At 56.4% G+C, this 24,393-nt stretch overlaps 1 protein-coding gene across 9 annotated transcripts in view; it reads left to right on the plus strand.

Moving 5' to 3' along the window:
* EP400 (E1A binding protein p400) overlaps positions 1-21,886 on the plus strand; it is a 98,163-nt gene extending 76,277 nt beyond the window's left edge. For 4 of the 9 annotated variants that reach the window (XM_028095830.2, XM_088019550.1, XM_028095833.2 and 1 more), the window contains 12 exons: positions 519-597; positions 682-933; positions 1,887-1,935; positions 2,012-2,121; positions 7,855-8,062; positions 8,167-8,327; positions 9,872-10,090; positions 11,950-12,145; positions 12,554-12,678; positions 14,839-14,985; positions 18,298-18,375; positions 19,160-21,886. In XM_028095830.2, the coding sequence (XP_027951631.2) occupies positions 519-597; positions 682-933; positions 1,887-1,935; positions 2,012-2,121; positions 7,855-8,062; positions 8,167-8,327; positions 9,872-10,090; positions 11,950-12,145; positions 12,554-12,678; positions 14,839-14,985; positions 18,298-18,375; positions 19,160-19,432 (1,897 nt within the window). In that variant the 3' untranslated portion in view covers positions 19,433-21,886. The remainder of the gene's footprint in view (positions 1-518; positions 598-681; positions 934-1,886; positions 1,936-2,011; positions 2,122-7,854; positions 8,063-8,166; positions 8,328-9,871; positions 10,091-11,949; positions 12,146-12,553; positions 12,679-14,838; positions 14,986-18,297; positions 18,376-19,159) is intronic. The other 5 variants (XM_028095832.2, XM_028095834.2, XM_088019548.1 and 2 more) reach the window with 4 other exon arrangements.
* The last annotated feature ends 2,507 nt before the right edge of the window (positions 21,887-24,393 follow it).

The raw sequence follows: 24,393 nt of genomic DNA on the forward strand, positions 1-24,393 counted from the left end.
TCAGCCTCTGCGCCTGGGGAGCCTGGTGGCACGGGAGGCAGCCTGGGTCCTGACATCAGTCCTCACGGACATGGGGGCGTCTGGCAGGCCGGAGGGGGACCTGGTGGCACGGGGCTACGGACAGCTTCTTGGAAGAGGACTGACGCCCTGCTGGGGAGGGAGGGGAGGCCCGGCTTGGAGCAGGTGGTCAGTTTGGGGGACTGGGTGGGAGGGGGCGGGTGGCTCGCTGTGAGTTGCGCCCGCACACATTTCGGGGCACCTGATACCCCAGGCACTGTCCTGGGTGCCGCTGTGGTGGACCAGGCCCAAGCCTGCTTTCTGGAAGGTTCTGTGTCGAGAGGAAACGGGAGACATGGTCTTGGACGATGTGGGCAGCTTTTGTCTTTGTGGAGAGATTTGATGGGAACTGTTTTCTAGCGCCTGGCACCTCGGGGGGGTGAGAGCTCTGGGTGGGTTTCTGGGGTGTTCTGTGCCTCAGAGCGCGTCCGTTTATTTTTGTCTCTGCTGTTGTCTTTCAGTGGGATCAACTACGACAAGCCGCTGCCTCCCATTCAGGTCGCATCTCTCCGAGCAGAGCGAATTGCCAAAGAGAAAAAGGTGTGGGTGCCGGGCCTGGACGTGGCTGGGGTGGCGGGGGTGGCGGGCTCCTCCCCACGGCGCCTCTCCTCTCCGCCTCTGCAGGCGCTGGCCGATCAGCAGAAGGCACAGCAGCCACCCGTCGCGCAGCCCCCGCCGCCCCCGCCGCAGCCGCAGCCCCCGCCGCCCCAGCAGCCGCCCCCGCCTCTGCCCCAGCCCCAGGCGGCTGGCAGCCAGCAGCCTGCGGGCCCACCAGCCGTCCAGCCGCAGGCCCAGGCACAGGCCCAGGCACAGCCCGCACCGCCCCCGCCGAAGGTGCCCCCGGCGATCACAACGGTGGGCAGTGCGGCCGTGCTGGTGAGAAGGCCGCCCCTCCCTGGCGCGGGCACCGGTGGGCACGCGGGGCAGGGCAGTCTGTTCAGACGCGGTGCGTCTTCCGCAGAGGCAGCGGCAGCGGGCCCTGCGTCTCCCGGGTGGGAGGGAGCATGCAGAGGGGCGCCTCACCACACTCTGCCCGCTCCGGACTCTGGCCGGCCGGGTCGGTTAGTGGCGATTTGGGCGGTGGAGGCGCCCAGGGTGTTTGGAGTTCGGTGGGATTTGTGAGGTGTCATTGTCACGTCACCCTGCGGAGTGAGTACCGTTTGCACCAGCGTGCGAGCTTCCCTCACGGCTGGTACGTGCGTGCTCTTGCACACGTGTGTGCATGAATCTTCGGTGCCCGTTGGAGAAGGCGGTAAACCGAGCACACAGAAAAGGGGCAGAAAGGCAGACTTGTGACGTTACGCGGTCTGTGCTGCATGTGCCCGTGTCCGTGTGACACGGACCTCGGAGCCCCCCGTGGGGAGGACGCCTGGGGACTGCAAGGGAAAGCCCGCTGCCTTGCGCTGCCAGCCGGGTGGGGGCGTGGTCTGTCCTCGCTTGCGGTTCAGTCTGCCGCAGCAGGATGGCCGTGGGGCCTGGGCAGCCTGGCTCTGCGGTCAGAAAGCCGCTCCCTCAGCGCCTGCTGACGTGGCCCCAAGGGCACCGTGGTGGACGGCCAGGGAGGGACTCTGTGTGGAGCCCTGTCGCCCCGGGCGGCAGCCTGAGTACGGGAGTCTGTGGGCAGAGAGCAGGCCACAGCAAGCACAGGGGCCCCAAGCCTGGCAGTGGGGGGCTCAGGAGAGCCTGTGCGGGGCATGGGGGCGGGGGTCGGCCCATGCGGCCGCGTAGCCAGGCGCGAGGGTGGATGTGACTCCGATGAAGTGGGAACACTTGGAGGTTTTGTGAAGGGGAGAGCTTGCGCTCCAATTCCTATGGTTTTCTGTGTTCAGCAGGCCGGAGCCATGAAAACATCTGTCCCGGGGACGAGCATGCCGACGGGTAAGAAGCCCGAGATGCCCCCCCGTCCGAAGCCATGCTTCCCCCGGGCTCTTGCCTCACAGCTCTCTCCCCGTAGGCACGGTGAGCGGAAACGTCATCGTGAACACCATCGCAGGGGTCCCTGCCGCCACCTTCCAGTCCATTAACAAGCGCCTCGCTTCGCCTGTGGCGCCGGGAGCCTTGACCGTGAGTTGTCCCTGCTCCTGTGACCTAGGGCCCTGTGAGAGTTGTTTTGTCTGGTGTTTGGGTTTCTGTTTTGTTTCGTTTTTAGTTTGTCTAATCTTGACACCCAACGTGGGGCTTGAGCTCATGATCCTAGGATCAAGAGTTGTGTGCTCCCCCAAACGAGCCTCTCGGGTGCCCTGAAAGTTGTTTGCTTTGTAAAGAAATATCCCAGCAGTGCCGAGAGCAGTGACACAGGCTGAATTTTGTAAGACAACGTGAACGTTCAGGAGTTCAGGAAATGGCTTGCATGGTGCGCTTATGAGGGCATATGTGTTGAGACCCCTACCCATGGCGGTTCTCAGAGGAGGAAGGTAGGGTGTGAGGGGTGTTGCTGCCTGCATGGCCGGGTGCTGCACGTGCCGCATGACAGGTTTGCTTGTGGGGGACACAGGGATGCAGAGATGGGCTCCCTCGGGGGGCACCACACGGGTGGCATGGCGTCCACAGGGGCAGGGGTGCTGCTGTTGCGTGCATCGTCAGAGCGCGCGGGGCCCGGGTGAGGCGTGTCCAGACCCGTGTGTGGGAAGCAGGGAGGTGCCAAACCTGGGCAGAGCCATCTGACCCTCTGAGCGCAGAACCAGAGGAGACCTTGTACTCATTGAAAGGCGCACCCCGTGTTCAGCCACCTTGTCTTTGGTGTTCCCCATAAATGGCAAAAATAAACAGCTAAGGTTAAGGAGATGAAATGCACGTCTCCTTTTCCAGTTTAGTTACGTATCTGGAGGCAGCACGTGCCCTGTGTCGCTCCCTGCTGGGCTCTGGAAAGTGTCTTTTCTACAAAGGTGTTGTTGTGGTAATTGAGACAGGATGGCATTGGCAAGAGGACGGGCGCAGCTCCATGGCATAGGGTCCAGGGTCCAGCAGTAACCCCCCCGGGCATGTAGTTAGCTGACTTCCATTAAGAGTGCTGAAGGAGTGCCAGGAGAAGGGATCGTCTTCCAACAAGTGGTGCTGGAAGGACAACGTTGCCACACGCGGGACTGGGAACCATGGTCTGTAACTGGTCCTGGGTATGAAGAGTCCCTCAAGATGGATCGTAGACCTAAGTGTAAAACCCAGAACTACAAGACTTTTAGAAGAAAATCACAGTAGAACATCTTTGCTTCCTTGGTTCAGGCAGAGATTTTCTAGGATCCCAAAGCCCTTGAATCGTGAATAAAAAATTGGTAAGTTTGTCTTCATCAAAGTCAATGACATCTGCTGTTTGAAAAATAGGAAAAAAATGGAAAGCATGGAACATATTTGTAGGATACATGTGACAAAGGCCCGGTTTGCAGATTCGTTGAGGATTTTTCAATAATAAGAAAATGTTATAAAACATGGACAAAAGATTTGCGCAGTTACTTCACCAAAGAAGCAATAGGGACGACAAACAAATGTGAAAAGATGTTCAACATTATTAGTCATCGGGGAATCCCGTGAAAACCACAGTGAGATGGGGCTCCTGGGGGCTCAGTCACTTGAGTGTCCGACTCTTGGTTTTGGCTCAGATTGTGATCTCTGGGTCGGGGGATCGGGCTCCGCGCTGGGCGTGGTGCCTGCTTCAGATTCTTTCCCTCTGCCCCTGCCCCCACTAAAAAAAAAAAAACAAACAAAAGACCCACAGTGAGAAGCTACCACATATATCTGGGAGCGGCTTTAGAAGCAGAAGCATGGCCGTGGCGGACGCCGGCAACGAGGCAGCATGGCTGGAGTCCATGTTGCTGACGGGCTCGCAAACTCTTAGAGTCGCGGGGGAAGTCGGCCACTTCTGATAAATGTACACTTACTGGACAACCTCGCACTTCCACGACGGGTTTTTCCCCAAGGGAAGTAAAAGCATACATCTGCACGAGAAAACGTGAGTGTGCCTAGTGGTTTTATTTATAGTTACTAAGAAAGGAAACAACCCAGAGGGCCTTCCGCGGCCACGTGGACACCATCTAGGACTGCCCAGCTATACAAGAGATTGAGCTGCTGGGCTGAGCAACAGGGTGGGCGACTCTCAGACACACTTGGCCATGATGAGAGTTTCAGGAGGCCTTGTACGCTGCATGATTCTGTTTAATGTGGAAAAGGCAGGGTCATGAGGGCAGGAGACGGGTCCGGTCTGTACCTGGGTCGTGGCGTCTACCTGGCCGTCTGCATTCGTGAGCATTCATAGTCCATATCCTGAAGGGGGCGGATCGTACTGTGTGTAAATTATACTTTAATGAATCTGGCTTTAAAAATTAGAATATTCCCAGGTAATAACAGCATATATGAGAAGTTTTTCTAGTGTGTGACGTAGGATTATTTTTCTTTATACTTTGCAATAAACCACTTTTGATTCAGTCGTCTTAATACATAACAGCTCTTAGGTAGGCCTGTGATGCTCAAACATTCTCGGTGACCGACACCATTCCTCAGGTGAGAGTGAGATGCCCAAATCATTGCATGTGATGTTTTATTTTGAAAAAGATGTATTTCTGTGTATGATATTTTTGGAAGATAAAGTAACTCATCCATAATGTATCTTTTGAGTAGCTCTTAAAGACAAGATACTCTAGCTGGTGATGTGGGACTAGAAACTGGACTCAGACACTCAGCCGGCTTCCCCAGGGCTCTTGTAGTCCTGGGGCTGGACTGGGAAAGAGGTCCAGTGACAGGGCGGGCTTGCAGGGCTTCCGAAGGACGGGACGACGTCATCCACACACGGCTCTTTGGTCCTGGGAGGGGTGTGGGCTGTACAAGGCACAGCGAGCAGGTCTGTTTAGGGAGGCATAGACAAATGTGTTAGCAAAGTAGCAGTGGTTCCTGCACCTGCCAGGAGGCTCTGCGCGCCTGTGTGTGCTTGACACCAGGAGATGCCGAGGCTAGCTGGGCGTAGAGTTTGGGTATCCAGCTAAAGAGGATGGCTTTTGTTTGCTAGGCAGCTGGGAGCCCTTGATAGTCTCTGAGTGGATTCAAGCAGAAAAGGGCAGAGTGAAAACCATTTTGGAAATCCAGGAACGGATTTCTGTTTCTGGTAATAAGGTGAGGTTAGTTATGCTACTTTCTTAACCAAACTAAAATTATTGGGTAAGAAAATTTTTAATCTTAAAAGTTTTAAGGAGCTGACAAAAGAATACATAAGGATTAGGGCAAAATCTAAGGGAAGAAACCCAGAGGGAAAAACGGTGCACTGAGGCGGGGTCTGCCCTGGAGCACCTTTTACCTCATCTGGTGGGAGACTCCAGCGCGAGCCTGAGGCTCGAGCTGGGAGCCCCGCAGCTGAGCCCTTGGGGCGGGGCTGAAGCAGAAGGGAAACCCGCCTGCCCTCCATCCACCCTGGCGCTGAGCGGAGGGGACTGACTCCCCCTACAAAGCTGTGGCCACACGTCGGCCTTCTGTCAGTTTGCAGCTAGAGCAGGCAAAGCCTCGAGTGGGCGGTGTTCCCGGGTGGGCGGCCAGAAGCAGGTGCAGGTGCAGGTGCTCTGGAGGAGCTCACCTTCGACCTGGACTCCTTAGAGCCGCCACGAGTGGTTTTCCAGCGTGGTGAGCAGCACAGAGCAGAAAAAACCAAACGGGAGGAAAGAGTGACACCACCCTGCCTCCACTTGGGGTAGTGGAGTCCGTGGGCACAGAACATAAAGCAGCTGTGCTTTTCCATTTTTGTTTACTTCTGAGAAGTCTCCACACCAGTGTGGAGCCCAGCGCAGGGCTCGAACTCACAACCCCAAGACCAGGAGCCGCACGGTCCTCCCACTTGTGTGCCAGGTGCCCTCCTTACGGTTTTCCTAACATTTTTTTTTTTTTTTGGTCTGGCTGAACTCACTGTAAGAATGCAGCGTATGACGCACATAACATACTGAGTGTGTGTTTATCGACTGTGTCGTCAGTAAAGCCTGTCCGGCCAACAGTCAGCTGTTAGCGGTTAAGTTCTGGTCAAGAGACTTGTACTTGGATTTCCAATTGTGCAGGGGGTTTGGCGCCTGTAACCCCCACATGGTTCAAGGGTCGACCATAGAGAACTTCTGAAAACGAAAACTATGGTTATCAGAATTGGAAAACATCCCTGGTACTGGGCATCCGTTGACACATCCGTTGAGGAGAGAATTAGTGAACCGGAAGAGAAGTCAGGAGACATTTTCCCGAATGCAGCGCAGGGCGACGGCAGGGGCCGCACGGAAGAGCGCTGTGAGGTCGCGGAGGGCTGACTGGGGCGATGGAGTGTGCGGTTACTGAGTTCAGATGGGGAGGAGGGGCGCAAAGGCAGTGTTGGAAGATGTGAGTTTTCCAGAACTGAGCAGTGACACTGAGCTGTGTATACATCAGTCTCCACTGAGCCCAATCCCGGACGGTGCCAACAGCAGAGAGGTCTGAGAGCAGCCGGGGGGGGGGCACGGCAGCTTCCTTCTCGGGGGCAGTGAAGCCAGGAGCCTCTGGAACGGCATCTGTGCTGAATGAAAGCAAATCACTGCTGACCCTGCTCCGCCTCTTTTGGAAGTAACTTGAAGAACACGGGTATGTGGGTACAAAGGAACACTTCCAAGCAAACATGGGGCAGGCTAACGACAGGTGGGTCCGTGCGAAAGGACACGCTTGAGGCAGAAGGTCTGAGAAGTGAGCACAGAGGCAGTGACGGTGGACAGTCAAGGTGGAGACTGACCTCACAGCAGCTACAAGGGGCTCCCTGCGGGGCCGACAGCAGGAATGCGCCGCACAGAGTCAGTGGTGTGTAAGACAGCCAAGGGCCACTATGCGGAGACGCTCTGGACTCTTGTTCAGGAAAAGTGTGAGACCTTGACAAGTACTCATGGCATAATGTTTTTTAAATTATTATTTGAGAAAGAGCGCACGCATACACACGAGAAGAGGGAGCGGCAGGCAGAGGTAGAGGGAGAAGCAGACTCCCCACTGAGTGGGGAGCCCGATGCGGGGCTCAATCCCAGGACTCTGGGACCATGACACCTGAGCCGAAGGCAGACGCTTAACGACTGAGCCACCCAGGCGCCTCTCGTATAATTTTTAGATGAGCCACGAAAAGCGTAAAAAGAGTGTAGCTTCCAAACTTTGGGAGGAAAAGTGAGGTGAGAAAGAAAATGCTGTGAGTGAAAAGCAGGAAAGGCGATTGAAGACACTTGGATCCAGAGGGTTGAATAGAAAGCACAGAGTGCGATGCTGGAGTTAGCTGACCGCGGGAGTAGGGATGCTCAGAAGGGCCGGGGGTGAACCACACAGTCTGGAAGAACGTCCCGGCCGCCCGCATGGAGGGGCCGGCCGAGGCAGGTGGCACGTGCACCAGCCGTCTCGGAGGTGGAACCGGTGGGGTCCACAGTTGGAGTGGGACGGTGCGGCTGTAGCTCTGAGGGTCGGTGTCGGGCGTGGGGGGCAGCGGGGCTGCCCTGAGACGCCACGAGGCCTGTGCAGGCGGGAGAAGGGGCGGTGGCCAAGAGCGGAACCCTACGCTGTGTGTTTAGGGGGCAAGCACAGGTGTCTGCGGCGTAGTCAGAACCTTACGGTGTTCCTGAGGCCCAGACTGCCTTTCTCGTGAGGACAGAGGGGCAGGGCAGCGATTCAGAACGGGAATAGGAGCGTTGCCATCTGAAACGGTTTTCTTCTGTGGTGACTGACCCACTCTGAAGCTCTTCCTTTCCTTGGGTTCAGATGTGCGTGTCCTCTTAGCCGGTGCATGTGGAAGCCTTGAAGGGTGGCGCGGAGTAACCTGACGACTTCCCCCGTTGCCTCTTGCAGACCTCTGGAGGCTCTGCTCCTGCCCAGGTGGTCCACACCCAGCCTCGCGCGGTTGGCTCGCCGGCCACGGCCACGTCTGACCTCGTGTCCCTGGCACCGACCCAGGGCGTTCGCGCGGTTACCTCCGTGACAGCCTCGGCCGTGGTCACTACCAGCCTGACCCCCGTGCAGACTCCGACCCGGTCTTTGGTGACTCAGGTGTCCCAAGGTAAAGGCAAGTGTTGTTTCCGGGTGAGGACACGGGCATGCGTCTGTCCTGGGAGGACGGGCGGGCCATGTGCGTGCGCAGCGTGACGGCACCCCCTCTCCCAGCCACAGGGGTGCAGCTGCCCGGGAAGGCTATCGCGCCTGCGCACTTTCAGCTGCTCCGGCCGCCGCCGCCGCCGCCGCCGCCCTCTCAGGTGCAGGCTCCGCAGATCCAGGGCCAGGCCCCGTCGCCGGCACAGATGAAGGCCGTCGGCAAGCTGACCCCGGTGAGTACGTCGTAGGAGGCTGCACACCCGCTGTGCAAGGCCCCGTGTGTCACCTACTTGGAAGCACAGGTCTGCTGCTCGTGCTGCCCGTAAACACAGCTTTCCGCACGGGGGCATGTCCGTGGCCGCGTGGCCAGCCTGTTGGCAGTGCTCTGGAGACCTGTCTTCCCACTTGCTGTCTGCTGCCCTGTGCAGTAGCTCAGGCTCCGGAGAAGCAGGCGGCTGCCTGGGTCCATTCCCAGCTGGAGAACATGCCGGCGGGAAGTGTTGCGGACGGTCTCAGAGATGCGGTGCTGGGTACTTGGTTTCTTCACGCGTAGTTCCTTTGCGGGGTTGAGTACTGATCACCCTGTGCATTGGCCATGCAGCTGCGCGTGTAAGTGCATTCGTTTTGAAAGGAAGCGCTGTATTCCTGCCAAGACGGAGACGTGCTCTTGCTTGGCATGGAGAAACATGTACTAGAAACAAGACTGTATCTTAGAACTGCAGCTAGTTGCCGGGCCTGCCACAGTAAGTACCTGACCTTGGGCCTGCCCCTTCCCGGTTACGGAGGGACAGGCGGGCATGCTGGAGGGCTGTGGAGCACGCGCAAGCCCTGAGCTGTGGCTTCGCTAGTGCGGCCCCAGGACGTGCGCCACAGAGAGGAAGTGCAACCAAGTAAGCCATTGAGCTCCTCTGTCGCACCGGCCCCATTTCAGGGGTGCAGCGGGTGCGCGTGGCTGTGGTTAGCATACTGGACAGCGCAGATCTAGAACACGCCCGTCACCACGGGAGGCTGGGGGATGGCGCTAAATTAGAAAGTTGCTGGGCCCAGCACCCCCCACCCCGACGCCTGCCCCTCTGCCCTCCCTCGGCCTTTTCCTTCTCCCCTTCCTGCTTCTCCACAGGACATGAGGGCCAGCCTGTACCCCTGCACACCCTCCTTCGGCTGCCAGAGCCCCGCTTACCTGCTCGTTTGCCTGTGTCTGAATTCTCCACTCTGCCCCGTCCTGAGTCAATTTCAGAGTCATTGTCATTTTCAGATAGTTACGAGCTACACAGTAGAAGTTTTCTGAAAAGAAAATTGATTTCTTAAAATATTTTTTGGGGTATTTTGACATCTTGTTTTCACTTCTTTTAAAGACTTGGGATTTATTTATCAATTTATTCATTTGCAAACAATTGGAATAAAAAGTTGAGAGGTGTGATACACATCTTATAATTTTAAAAATTCAAGAAGGACCATGATTTTAAGACTTTATAAAAATTTTAGAGCACTACAGGTTTAAGTTGACGTACTTGCGAGTGAGAAAAACCGAGAAATTTTGCTTATGAGTTTACTCATTTGTCAGAATCACTGTTTTCTGGTTATCATCAGTGATACGCGAGTTGTTAACAAAGGAACATTTAAAAAATGTCAGCCCTGGAGGATGGTTTGCATATTGTGTGTTACCCACTGTCTACCTTGGTGTTTAATGGATAGTACAAGAGTAACTTAAAACCGAGATTTATAACAAATGGAATGCAGTTAATATTGATGAAAAGCTACTTTATCTGGGTTTTAGGAACATCTGATCAAAATGCAGAAGCAGAAACTGCAGCTGCCCCAGCAGGCCCCCCCACCGCAGGCCCCGCCAGGGCCCCCACAGCCCGCTACACAAGTGCAAGTGCAGGCCCCGCCACCCACGCCGCAGCAGAGCCCCCAGCTGGCCACGGTCACGGCCCCGCGGCCCGGAGCCCTGCTCACGGGCACCACCGTGGCCAACCTCCAGGTGGCCCGGCTCGTAAGTTCCAGTTGATACGTTTGTTTTTCCAAAGCTGTGTCTTTTAACATTTAATTGCACTGTTACTGCTTGCTGAGGACCATGTCAGGTGTGCTGGCGGACCTACTAGTAAAGTAGAAGACGTGCGCTTTCCCCCAAGAGCTTAAGTTGTCCTCGGAGAGGATGAAATACAACCCATGGAGGCACTTAAGTCATCCTGCTTCCCAGGCCCTGAGCATCACAGAGCTCACGGCAGGCTGGGCTGCTGGAGGAGACGGGGGGCACGCTGGGCTACACAGGGAGGGCGAGGTTTCTGTTGGGGACGAGGCCCATGTGGTTGGAGCCGAGGTTACGGGGGGAATGAGACCCGTGTGGGGAGGTGGGCGAGGCCGGAACACCGGGCTCTGGTGTCCCTGGGCTTTGTCGGCACAGACTCTGGAGGTTTCTGAAGAGGAGCAGAATGTCACGGTGAAAATAGTGTCTTGGAAGATCAGTTAAGTTCAACAAACATCCATCGAATGTCCTGTGGGACGGACACTGTCCCATCAGGCACGCCACTGCCCTGCTGGGGGAGCACCCATCCCGGGCCAGGCACCACCCTCGGCTCTGTACCTCTCATGTGGTCAGTGCCCACAGACCGCTGCCGAGGCCGGGGTGGATGTTTTAACATGAACTCCTCTGTGCAGGTGGCAGAAACTGAGGCCCTCAGCTTCAGTAAGTAACTTATCCAAGTCCGATAGCTCGTCACCCACAACTCACATGGTGCTCAGCCCCCGCTTCGCGCGTGCCTCCCCCTGACTTTACGTCGGCGAGAAGTGGGGTAGACGTGGACTAAAACTGGGAAAGCACATGTGATCTCGCCTGTGTTCACAAGAAATGCAAATTCAGAGGAGAAGGGCGGTGACCCCGTGTGCCGGCCAGGGCATGGGGAAGGCACGCTCCACGCAGGACTGGCCAGATGGGTCGGCTTCCGCTCTGGGAGGGCTTCTCGTCACCGAGCTACAGAGTGTGCTCACCGTTTACTTAGCGGTCCTGTTTCTGTTCTCACGGAAAGTAGTAGTGGAGTGAGTACAATGTGACGGACGCGCAGTCTTGCTGCTTGAGTCGCGTTAGAGGAGACAGGTCCCCGTTAACTAGGGAGTTTACCGCACAGTGGCGAGCGTCCCCACGTTGGGGTAGTACGTGACTTTGGAAAGGATTTGTTGTAAAAGGCAGACAAACAGACTACAAAGTACTTGTAAGTTGGCCCGTTTTGCACACTTCCACAGCAAGCCACGCAGGTAAGAACAGTGTCTGATAGGCCGAATATTGGCTTTCACGTTCAGATGTGGGTAGTGTTAGGGCTAGGGGTGCTTTGTACTTCTTTATGTTTTCTCAGGTAGTCTGAGTGCTTGTGCAGGTAAGACACATCTGTGGTCCTTTCTGAAGATGTCACTTCAGGGAACGAGCGCTTGGGGGCAGTGTGGAGACCCGAGTAGCCGGAGGCGTGTCCGCAGGCGGGCTCTCTGGGAAGGGGGGGGGGTGGTGGGCCGACCTACCGTAGCCGCAGGCGTGGGAGAGGAGGGTCTACAGGAGTCGGGGCAGGATGGGGCTCCCCTGAGGTTCAGGAGCCGGAAGGAGGAGAAGCAGAGACCGGTGCCACGTGGCAGGGCCTGAACCCCAGAGTGAGTGAGCAGCTGTGGGTCCCTGCATTGGTCGGTGATGGGGTAGGAAGCATAGAGCTGCAGCCCTCAGTGAAATGTGTCCCTTCAGCCGACAGCCACTTGTCACCTTTGTGGATCTGTAAATTTCTCACCACTTGACCTTTTGTGGGGAAATGTTTGCAAAGACACATGGTATCCCGAATATCTCTGGACTCTCCCGTTATTTTCACTGTTTAGACCCGGGTTCCCCCTTCGCAGCTGCAGGCGCAAGGGCAGATGCAGGCTCAGGCGCCCCAGCCCGCTCAGGTGGCGCTGGCGAAGCCTCCCGTGGTGTCCGTGCCCGCGGCCGTGGTCTCCTCGCCAGGTGTGACGACCCTGCCCATGAGTGTCGCCGGGATCAGCGTGGCCATCGGGCAGCCGCAGAAGGCCGCAGGTACCTCACGGGCAGCGCCCTCCCTCCAGCCCTTGTCCTGCCGAGGGCCTCAAGCGGGGCTGACGGGTCTTCTGGCTTCTGTGCGGACACCCGTTTCGAGTGTGTCAGGGCACCGTCTGGCCAGCGTGCCTCTCAGAGGCGTCCAAGTATGAGTTTCAGCCCTTGACCTCACCTGTTACCGTTCAGAACTTTGCACCTTTATTGGGATGTCATTGTGGGCTCACGAACATTTTAAGTGTAGCTGTGGGGCGGCTGTTCTGTGTTGGCCCAGTTCAGCATGGGGTGTCCTGTATGAAAGCGGTCAGTGGGGACACCTCGGTGGCTCGGGGAGTTGGAGGGAGCTTCAGGGAGGTCATGGGGCCCCTGTGCCGCTGAGCACTGTGACTGAAGCCTTGGCTGCATTCACAGGACAGACCGTCGTGGCCCAGCCCGTGCATGTCCAGCAGCTGCTGAAGCTCAAGCAGCAGGCCGTGCAGCAACAGAAGGCCATCCAGCCACAGGCTGCCCCGGGCCCAGCGGCCGTCCAGCAGAAGGTATCGGCTTCCTGCAGGGGACTCTCCCGTCGTCCTGTCTGGACGCTGGGCACAGGGTGCACGGACGACAGGAGTGCCCCGCGCGGACCTTGCCTCGCTGCCCGGCAGCCACGTGCACAGAAGACCTGTGCTCAGAGGTCTCGGGGTGGGAGCTGCGATGAGGCCCTGCAGGGAGAAGGTGATGACGGGAGCCTGTGGGGAACCGTGGAGCCGGCTGTGGAATCGCATGGCTGGGAAGGGGCCACAGGGGCCCAGGGTGCAGGTGTGGCTCACTGTGCGTGACTACCTGGGCTCCTGGTGTGCAGAGGGGTTGGGACCTGGCCAGGAGCCAGGCGGGGACCACGTCCTCGCCCCTGTGTTTGCCTCTGGGGGAGGGACCTGATGTGAAGGAGTCCTGTCAGCGTCTTCACCGACTTAGACGTTTGAGAGTCGCTCTGAGCTGATGCAGGTGCCCAGGCTGAGCCGTCCGTAGGCCGGTGTGTTGAGGCCATGCCCCGTGCAGGCACTGCACTGACCTGCTCTGTGTGCTTCCTGTTAGTCGTGCAGCCCAGGGTGCAGATGATGATGTTTTGGTGCTTCACTGGGCACTGTTCCTGCTGCTTTCTGAGCTGGAGCTAGAATACACAGCCCGAGGGCGGGGCAGCTGGAGCTCCCCGCGTGGGCTGACAGCTCTGCGGGCACCTGGAGCCAGGGTTCGGAGCAGGGCCGCACGTTACTTTGAGGAAACTGAGGCTCAGAGAGAGGAAGCGACTTGCCCGGAGTTGCGGAACTGATCACCGGGTGCGGGGCCCTGCACGAGTCCTGCTCCTCTGCTGGGCAGCTCTTCCCGGAGCGTCGCTGCTCCCACTGGCAGGAGCCCAGCTCTGATCTGGTCGGGGCTGAGATGCTGCCTGTCCAGGTGCCGCTGTGGTTTGTGGGGACAGCAGAGCAGAGTCGGAAGTCGAGCGGTCCTCGGCAGCCTTGGGTGAGGTGACGAGCTAGGAGGGCACGGCAGCAGGGAGGGGCCGCACCGGCTGGGCGTCTCCCAGGGGCACCGGGCTGTCGGTGGAGCGGCGCGAGAGGGGCCCCAGGGAAGAGCTGCCCCGGCAGCAGCCCACCGTGCCGGGTGCGTGCCCTTCGACAGCCTCCTCTGCCATCTGGGGAGAGCCGGGGCCTGGAAGCAGGGTTGTCTGCTCTGAGGGGAGAGAGCACACCTGCCTCCAGGCGCTGTCTGCTGCCCGCTGCTGGACAGTTCCGGGAGGGGCGCCACTCAGTCACCTCCCCAGTCCGCTCCCGCCATCCCTGGGCCGAGCTGCTCAGGCCTGGGCCCCGCTGGAGGCACTGATGGCGGGAGGACCAGGGCCCCCGCAGTTGGGCCTGGGTAACCGAGTAGGCTGGGCTGGCCGCTGAGCGAGAGGTGGTTGTAGCCTTGGTCTGATGTTCTCATGAGTTGAAAGAAAAGTTCTGAGACATTGGAGAAATGTTTGTGTGCAGCCGAGGCTTTGTAAACCACAGACTGTGTGTGTGCACGGTCTTCTGAGCAGGATTCACATTGTTCTGGCAGAGAAAACTTAGAAATTAATCAGGCAAAGATCGTGCATATAGCTTTGTTATTCCTTGTGCTAAATACTTTATTTTTTTTGTTATTTTTTTAAGATCTTACTTATTTGACAAAGAGGTAGGGAGAGAGGGAACACAAGCAGGGGGAGTGGGAGAGGGAGAAGCAGGCTTCCCGCTGAGCAGGGAGCCCAATGTGGGGCTCGATCCCAGGACCCCGGGACCATGACCTGAGCCGAAGGGAGACGCTTAACGACTGAGCCACCCAGGCGCCCGTGTGCTAAATATTTTAGAGTATGTTCTCAAACCTTCAAATTAGATTCAGGAAAAAGCGTATGTGCATGTGTTTTTTGTCGCGGTCAAGTTTACTCACATGATGAGCACACAGAGGATGTAAAGACAAACTCCGGCCTGGTCTCTGAGGGGACTTCTGGACAGAGGAGGCTGGGCGTGCCGGCCGGGCAGCTGCAGGACTGGGCGGAAGGCAGGCAGTGCTGGGGGCGTGGGGTGGTCGTGCTGTGGCTGTTGGGGCACCGGGGGCCCACGGGGAGGCCCTGATGTTCTGAGGAGAGGACACAGCCTCGCCTGGCTCTAACGTGGGGCGGTCTCTCTTCCTTCATTCAGATCACCGCACAGCAGATTGCTGCTCAGGGCCAACCACAGAAGGTCACCTATGCCACCCAGCCAGCCCTTAAAACCCAGTTCCTTACCACACCCATCTCCCAGGCCCAGAAACTGGCTGGGACCCAGCAGGTGCAGACCCAGATCCAGGTGAGCATGAGTGAGCACAAGGTGGCTCACAGGACAACAGGTGCCCAGGAAAGTGAGTGGTCAACGTACAGGGTCCAGAGAATAAGGAAACCAGCAACCTGTTACAGAGTGTCAGGGGCCCTCCTCTGCTCCTCAGGCCCCCTGACGCTGCTCGCTGACTTTGCCGCCTCTGGGGTCAGGGAGTGTGGCTTGGGTGCCATGCCGAGGTCACGCTCCGGGGGTGGTTCTTCACATCTCGAGGGGTTCCTCCCAGAGTCAGTGAGTCAGCACTCTCCATTGCTCTGCTGCCGATGGCCGAAGGGGCTGCTCCTGGCCTGTGGCTGCTTACGGAGGGTGGAGGGAGCAGCGGGGGACCGAGCTCAGCAGCAGTGTGACGGCTTCTGTGTGTGGGCGCCGCATGTGGCTGCCTGGGGTTGGGAAGCCGCGCTGTGGGTGTGTGCACGTCTGTCAGGCTTCTGCAGCAGTCCCAGCCCCGCAAGCCTCTGCTCAACCTCGCTCTGCTCCTGCGTCTCTGCCGTTCGTGACTCTGTTAACAAGGGCCCCCCTTCTGCCGAGTGCCGGCTACCTGTCAACCCGGCACTGTTCCCTTTCTGCTGTGAGCCTTCAGGTGTCCAACCTGTTCGTGGCTCATCTTCGCATTTAACTGTCTGGTGTCTTTGCAGGAACAGTTCTTAGTTTTAACGCGTTGGAATTTATCAGTTTTTCTGTTTCTGAACAGCACCTTGTGTATCTTTTTTTTTTTTTTAAGATTTTATTTATTTATTGACAGAAAGAGAGAGAGAGCAAGAAACAGAGTACAAGCAGGGGGAGATGCAGGCAGAGGGAGAGGGAGAAGCAGGCTTTCCGCTGAGCAGGGAGCCTGATGTGGGGCTCGATCCTGGGACCCTGGGATCACGACCTGAGCCGAAGGCAGACGCTTAACGACTGAGCCACCCAGGCGCCCCGCCTTGTGTGTCTTAAGAGATTCTTCCCAGAGGTCGTGATGTTACTTTTCCGTGGTATCTTCTGAAACCTTGTATTTTTTCTTTTACACTGAGGTTTCTGACCTTCCTGGAATGGGCTTTTCCAGACAATATAAAACTGGGAATTCAGTTTAATTTTCCCATTCGAAGATCCTGTTGTTTTCAGCACCACTTTCCTTCTGATCCATAGTGCGACACTGGCGTAAATCGTGTGTGTCCGTCCCTCTGGCCGTGCAGTGAGCCTCGGCTCCTGGGGAGCAGACCCTGCCTCCTGTCGGGAACATCCTGCTGTCTGTGGTGCTCCTCACTTCCCTGTTAGTTTCAAGTCAGTGTGTTAAGTTCACACAGCACGAGCAGAACTGTTGGGACTCTTACGATCGTGTGCGCGCGTGCTTGTAGCGGGGGTGTGGAGCTGCATTCACTCTAGAGGACGCTGAGGGGAAAGCGATGTCTTTACTGTCTTGACTACAGACTTCACCCACACGATGCGTCTTCTGCTGCCTGGCCCCTTCAATGCCCTTTAACTAGGTTTTCTGAATTTTTTCCAGGAAGGTCTTATCACTTGGATTGGATTTGTTCCTAAGTAATTAGTGTTTTCTGATGCTTCTGTAATCATGTGTTTCTGAGTTTCTGTTTTCCATCTGTGCCTTTCTCTTTGCACCTTGACTTTTGAGTCCGGGCTGCCTTGGTCGAGCCCCGTTCTTTGGACAGTTCGTCTATGGCCTCTGGTGCTTCCTTTGTCCCCAGGCAGGTGGCCTGCGCCGAGTGGTGGCCAGCGTCTTCCTCTTCCCCTGCCCGTTTCTTCCTGCTTTGCTGTGCTGGCGAGGCCCACAGCCTCCCTGGCGGGTGGTACATATGAAAGCTTAGCTGTATCGCTGTTAATGTGATCGTTTTGCAAGGTCTGATTTTTGAAGTCATCCTTCAGTAGAGTAAAAAGAAAATTCCCTTCTTCACCTAGTTTGCTGGAAGATTTTGTTCTTTTTTATGGTGGTTTTTGTCTCCCCCGGTGTCGAGCCCTTTGTCTGTCTCTGGGCCGATGACCCCAGGTTCACAGCTGCAGCTGATGGCTAGCCCCGTTGCAGACTCTCAGTCCTGGCCGCCTCTGGACAGGTCCCCAAAGCTGTGTGACCTCTCGGGTGCCTCAGCCCGCACCTGTGTGCACCCGAACTTCTCCAGCTCGAGGGCAGTGGTGCTGTCCTCCCTGACTGAGGCCTCCCTTGGGCCAGACCCTCCGGGTGATGGACACAGCTGCAGGGCCAGCGGGCGGCCCTGCTCTAGCTCCTCGCTGACAGTGGGTTTGAACTTGGCCTCTCGTCTGCTGCACCCTGTGTGACCCTGAGCATCTCGCGCTCTCGGGGTGAAAGCTGCCATCGCGCCTCGGCTCCTCGCTCTGGGTTCCCACCTCTGCTTAGCTTTGGAACTGGGAGTTCTCCACAGGTGGCGGTGCTGCTGGCCTGCTGTGTGCAGGGGGGGCCTGCTGCAGCTCAGCGAGTCTTGCTTTCCTGCCAGGGCTGAGAGCACTCAGGCTCTCTCTGTCTTAGCAGATACCTGTTTACAACTCTGACTTTAGTTACGGTGAACTAGGAAGTGCTCTCCGGTGATCTCAGGTTTTACGGTGAGAACTCACACTGACTTGGAGCCGGTCGTTTACAAGCATGTTGCGTCGTTTCGGCTTTCCTCTACAATTGTCCTGGACACACTCACTTTCATCCCCGTTCTACCAGTTAGACACCCAGGCGAGGGTGTCCCGGCCCCCAGCAGCTGCCTCCTCAGGAGCCTGTTCTCCTGCAGAACCGACACCCCGACAGGGTGGATGCAAGTGGCCCGAATTGTCTCCCTGCACCGAGGCAGACACGTACGCATGGGATGACGTGTTTGCAAAAGGCAGGCAGGGTGGAAAGTTTATCAGGAATGAGAGCTCAGCCACAATTGAGGAAAATATAGCAAGATGGTATGATAACTACTTTAAAATATCGGGCACCTCATCTCATCCCTCCCGGAGCAGCGCCCAGACTTGAAGAAGGGACTCTCGTGAGCACTCTGTCCTTGGTTTAGTTCTCTTACAGAAACTTGGAATGGTTCTTGGTAAAAACACTGTGACTGAGGGGTGAGAACAGGTAACTTGCTAGTCCCAGCTGCCTGCAGAACAGGAAGGCGGGCGTTACTCTGCAGGAGGTGGGATGGGTGGCTCCCGGCCAGCAAACGGAGAATCACTCTTGGGTGGCATCTGGCCCCCGATCTGTTTTTGCTTTTGCATTAAGAACTGAGAAGGAAAGAGGGGGAAGAATCTTCTTGTGCACACATTCGTTTGAATTCTACATTTGGCTTTTTTTGTTTTGTTTTGTCAAAGGTTGCCAAACTCCCTCAAGTTGTCCAACAGCAGACACCCGTGCCCAGCATCCAGCAGGTCGCCTCTGCTTCGCAGCAGGTAGGACCTGCAGACATACAGCCCCCCGGGGAGTCTCACACGGACTTTGCAGTAACCTTCACGTTTCCCGTTAGGGGAGTTCTTGGTTTTCACTCGGAGAAAGTAGAATGTCAACTATCAGAGAATCACTTTTGATGTTGATAATTCAGAAAAGATTAATTTGGGGGACAACACTTAATCCTTAGGCTAGCAGGACACAAACTGAGGAGCCAGTTCAAACTCAGTGTCATGTGTACGAAGGGAGCCCGTCCATCTATGGGATCATTCCTTCAGCCAGCAATTTCAGATGCGTCCTCCAAGCTGAAGCCCGTACCTTAGTTTTAGGGAAACACAGAAAACACAGTCTGCTGGCAGCGACCTTGGTCCTGGAAGTGTCAGTACTACTGGGGACAGCAGTGACCATTGTCACTGAACTGGCAGGCTCCTGCCTTTGTATTTATTGCTGCAAAGTGTGGCCGTGTAAAGCAGCGCTTTAACAAAACACTGTTTTATTCGAAATCACATGGCGTGTAGATGTCAGGGAACCAAATAGCACTAAAAGCTGAATGCCGCCACCAGGCCCCAGCTGTCAGCCTTTTCCCGAAAACAACAGTGATTTCGTTCAGGGGCTCTTTCCTTCTTCCGTGTGGTCAGGAACCAGAGGTCATACTGTGATGCCTCACGAAGTTCTCACATTTCACAAAAGCATTTGTGCTGACAAGGTTCCTAAAACCCCCTCCCCATCCCCAGGAACGTTTAATTGGCTGTGTCACTAGATCTGTGTTTTCTAACTGTTCTGGCCCAGGCTTCCCCGCAGACTGTGACCCTGACCCAGGCAACGGCGGCCGGGCAGCAGGTGCAGATGATCCCCACGGTGACGGCGACGGCGCAGGTGGTGCAACAGAAGCTCATGCCGCAGCAGGTGGTGCCGACCGCAGCGAGCCAGCTGCAGAGCCCCGGCGTTCCCAACCCCGCCCAGGTGCCGGCCAGCTCTGACAGCCCCAGCCAGCAGCCCAAGCTCCAGATGAGGGTCCCTGCTGTCAGGCTGAAGACGCCCACCAAGCCTCCGTGCCCCTAGTCGCAGCAGCGGGGCGGCCTCAGGGCCACCGTGCTCTCCACCACCTAGCCAGGAGCGGGTAGAGTTTATCTATTGTGGAACCGTGGCACAGTGTCGTTTGTTCAGCACTGGGGAAGTTACAGTGGAAACAAAGTAGCGTGTCATCATTTTATCACCCTGCCTCCAACACCGCGGGGGTGGCAAGCCGCATTATGTGCCCCCGTTTCCATATCAGGTGACCGGGGAGGAAGTGCTGGTGGCAGCTTCAGCTTTCCGTCTCTCCTGCAGAGCGGTAGTGCTGGGTCTTGAAAGCCATGTGGACTCTGTGTTTGTGTGCAGTGTTCTGCACATGGCCACGTGGAGTGTGCAGCGAGTCATAAAGTAGACTTCCTGAAGCTAAAACGTGGTCTTGGACAGCGTCCGCCTCTGCTCGGTTCCGTATCCCTAACTGAACACTCGTTCTGGTCCTTGGAGAGGAGAGAGGCCGGCTGAGGGAGAGCATCTCAGGTCCGAGGAAGCCAGCGTGGTTTCTTCTTTCCCTCCTAAGTGGGATTTCCAGGCACATTGATGACCTGCTCCCGGCTCTGGTGAAGGGTTACCATTCCCCAATTGAGTTTTCATTCCAAAGAGCAGCCAGTGGGGCTGCCCCCGGGCCCTCCCCTTGGTGTGCGGGTTGTCCACCCCAGCACATCCAGGATACTCTCCCACCTTGCAGATGAAGCTCACGTTCGAACGTAGCACACTGAAGCAGGCCCAGACTGCTGTGCAGGTGTCGTTACGCGGCAGAGGTCACTGCTGTGTGAGGGGGTCGGAGGGTGCCTGTCCCCGCCCCCTCGCACTCCTGCCCAGCCCAGGTGGGATCTGCTGACGGTAGAGAAGCCCCGTGGACCGAGCGCAGGTGTCACGTACAGAAACGGGTGTCGTGAGCCCTTCATCGTGGGCTGGTAATGCCAGACTTTTGTTTCTCGCGATGCTGGGGTCTTGCATGGGAGCAGACGCACTCCCTCGTGGTTCCGGGTAAAGCGGAGAACCTTCTGTGCAGTATTTGGGGGTGTGGTTGAGGGACAAAGAGGAGGCCCCGTGTTTGCTTCTGTTTTATTTTTTTACTACGGCAAGCTAGTAGAAGTGTTTGCGGTGGGCTTGGTTGGCCGATGATGTCTGTTTTCCTGGACGCTTTCGCCCAGGCCAGTGCACGTGCCGGCTGACCCCTCTGCTCTGGCTCTGTGGCTCTGTTCTGTTACTGGGCCCAGAAAATCAGGTCGTGTCGGGTCTGTGTGGGCATTCTGAGAGATTCTCACTCTTCATTTTCTCCGTCCTTCCTCATGTACCACTTGAAGTGACACGAAGGAACGTGGACCGTAGTTTTGCTTTCCCATCGATTTGTGTGGACAGGAACATGGCGGCATTTACCGAAGCAGCTAGGCAGCCCATTATTGAGCTCTGGGTGAGAAATTTGGAGAAAAGTAAAAATCAAGTGTTGAAAACGTGGAAGGGACTGAACGTTTTAGTTCACTTGAATACAGGGAAGCAGTCCTGTGGTCTGTGTTCTTGCACCCACACTGGCTGGTTCTGGCGTGGCCAGAGCTACCGGGAGAGGACACAGCGTGCAGGGGGCTCCTGCTCTCTTACCCCAGACGTGCCGAGCTACAGTGTGTTTCAGCTTCTTGGGATTTGTGCGCCCAGTTCATCTGCCCCTTGCTCTTCCTGAGGCGCCGGCAAGTGGCTCGGGGAGGAAGAGGCCCCGGCCACGCCTGCTGTGTGGCGCACCCTGCTCGGGGCTGCCCGGACGGAACAGCGGGAGAGTGCAGAGCATCTCTCAGAACTGAGCTGGGGCCGTGGGGCCCCTACCTTCCTTAGTGCACCAGTGAGAGTCCCTCGTGGGCGAGGGCGCGTCCCTCGCTGGCTCCTGACGCAGAACGCAGAGCAGACGGTTGCCTTTCGTCCTACTTAGTCGCGCCAGCGGCCTCACCAGCTTCAGTAGTTGCTCCAGGAAACATCCTCCTCCCGTGCGTGGTTTTCTCGGTCTTCTGTTGTCAAGGGTACACTGTCCACGTTTCTGAGCTCAGTACAAGTGCGGGGGTGGTTCTGTCTGCGGACTCCTGCATTGCCCGAGGACTGGCGTTCTGGCCAGGACAGCGCGCCACGCCCGGAAGTCACGCCCGCCGCCGGAACGCTGTCCGAGCCGTCCTTCTGCACTGACAGCCGCCGGCTCTAAGGCCAGGCTGTTTTCCCGGAAGCCGGGCCTGCGCCTGTTCCCGCGTGGTGCCTCCCGAGGCGGGGCTCGCCTGTGTGCAGGCCTCACCGCTTTCTGTTCCCTGTGTAACCACACAGCTGTTGCGTTTAAAATATAAAGGAAGAAGACTGAAATTGTAAATACTTTGTAAACATACCCATTTGTACTTGAACAGTAGGGTTTTAAAAAGGGCACTGATATCCCGCCAAACAAAAGGTATAATAAAATGACCTTTTTCTATGCTTTCTTGTTTTTGCTTTCATAGAAAACTGGTATTCAAGTTAAAGTAAGATGCTAGTTGTGTTTCTTTGATTTGTGTGAAGAAAACACAAAGGGAAAACACGCAGGGTTGAGGCAGGGACCCCCACGCCATAGAAGGAGTGGAGCATGCTGGGTGGTTCTCAGGGAAAGCTGCTCTCTCCCTGAGGAGTTGGCCTTCGTGCTCCAGAGACACGTGTGGAGGAGCACCTGGTACGCCGCCGCCGCCACTCTGTCCTCGTGTGACCTGCGGCCCACAGGCACCCCGTCTGGTGGAGGGCCGGGTGCAGCTCCGCACGCGCTCCACCCAGCACTGCTCTAAGCAGGCGGCCTGCACATGTTACTTTTATTTATCATCTCTTTTGCTTTTAGATTACTTTTCCTTTTGTTAAAAAAAAAAAAAAGTTGCTGGGGGCGCCTAGGTGGCTCAGTCGGTTGAACGTGCGACTCTTGGTTTCGGCTCATACCATGAACTCTGAGGGTCCTGGGATCCAGCCCCGCGTTGGGCTCTGCACTCAGCACGGAGCCTAGTGGAGATTCTCTCTCCCTCTCCCTGTGCTCATCCCCTGCTCACTTCCTTGCTTGCTTACTCTCAAAACCTTAAAAAAAAAAAAAAAAAGTTGCTGATAACAAAAAAATACCTACTTCTTAATTAAAAATGCGCAACTTCATACAATGCTAAGAAGCACCCCAAGTAATCTGTGGTTATTTTTTATCTTCCACTGCAGAAATGCACGCCCAGGAACCACATGGGCCTGTAGCCTCGGGCTCCCATTTCATGTCCCCCCGCCCCACCTCGGAGCCAAGCCTGCAGGCTCTCGTGTGCATCACCTGCATGCACAGACCTGGCTGGGGGCGTCATGGGGCACCTCACTTATGACCCTTTGCCAAGTGCCTGCCGGGTGCTTGGTGTGGAGAGGATGGGGTGCTCCGTGGGTGGTGTGGCTCTGCACTCTGGTACCTGCCTACCATGTGACGGGGCCAGTGACTCCGCTCCTCGGGGCCCTGGCTTCCTCCTGTGTGTCCTTCTCCCAAGGCGGCTGTGACATTTGCAAAGCTCATAGCCTCTGCACTTGGTAGATTATCTCATCGTGATTATTCTCAATGGAGAAGATTGTGTGTTTTCCGAACCCTTCTGTCACCGTGACTGTATGAGCATGCCTTTGCCAACGGTATGTAGCCAGGAGGCCGAGGGTGGGCTCATCTGGCCCCAGGCTGTGTTTGTGTGTGTGCATTCAAGGTGGGGTGGGGTCGCTAAGTGCAGTGATTCTGCTGTCTGGCTGCAGTGGGAAGCACCTCTGAGCCCAGGGGTCCATTTGCCACCACCTCTAGCATGACTCCGTGTAACATAAAACACGCCCAGTGGGCTTGCGCAGGCCACTTGCCTGCAACCAGCTTTCGAGGTCTCACTTAGGTGTGTTAAGCAACCTCATCTCTGCTGCTCAGATCCCGTGTCAGCCTCGGCCAGGGTGCTTTCCGCGCTCCAGATTAGGGGCTGTGGTTTGGGGAGAGAAGAGGGGGACTTCTGCTGTAGGTCTGGGCAGTGGTTCTTCCCTTCTCTGTCCTTGGCCCGCATCGTCCATACCCTAAAATAATCTTCCAAAGGTCTCACCTTAATGGATAATTAGGGTATGTACATTCAGTGAAATAGAGCTCAGCTACTTTTTTAAAAGATTTTTTATTTATTCATTTGAGGGAGACAGAAGGAGCAGTGGGGAAGGGCAGAGGGAGAAGCAGTCTTCCCGCTGAACAGGGAGCCCCACGTGGGGCTCGTTCCCGTGACTTGAGCCAGGTGACCATGACTTGAGCTGAAGGCAGATGCTTCACCGACTGAGATGCCCCTAGAGCGTAGCTATTAAGAACAAGGTAGAGCCATATAGTCTGGAATGGAAAGATCGCGCTAAGGTTCAGTAAGTAGGAAGGTGCAGAATCGTGTGGGATGCTATCAGAATGGAGCTACATGTATGCCTGGATGTGCGTAGAATGTCCTGGAAGCGTGTGTCTGCCTCTGGGCGGGTTGCTCACGGATAAAGGGGTGTTTACTTTGTACTGTTTGGCATGCCCTTTTAATTTAAGCAGTTTGCCAAGTACATTAAGTACTAAGGCTCTATAACAATAGCGTTTTCATCATGTGCTGGCCCTGCCCAGGAGCCTTTATGGGAGCAGCTTCCAGCTTCCCTGGAGCTACGACTCACTGGTGCCCGGCATACCCTTCTGCTCTCCGGTCGCAAAGTACTCTTCTCTGAGGCCCGGCCTACACAGCAAAGTGTGCGCTGGCTCATGGATACTGCCCTAATGCGTGACCCCGGCCTCCTAAGAGGGCAGTACCTCTCTCCCCAGCTGCAGGGCGCTTGTTTTCTCTGTTCGGTGAGCATTTGTTGAAACACACGTACCACGTGCCAACTTGATCGCTGGTGGTAGGCCTTTTTTAAAAAACGGTCAACACTTGACTCTTCCCTTTATCTTAAAGGAAGAATTACTGGTTTGTTGG

The sequence above is a fragment of the Eumetopias jubatus genome, unplaced genomic scaffold (genome assembly GCF_037043125.1).
Source record: "Eumetopias jubatus isolate StellerSeaLion01/CBP00866 unplaced genomic scaffold, mEumJub1_p1.0 scaffold_16, whole genome shotgun sequence".
In the NCBI taxonomy this organism is placed as follows: domain Eukaryota; kingdom Metazoa; phylum Chordata; class Mammalia; order Carnivora; family Otariidae; genus Eumetopias; species Eumetopias jubatus.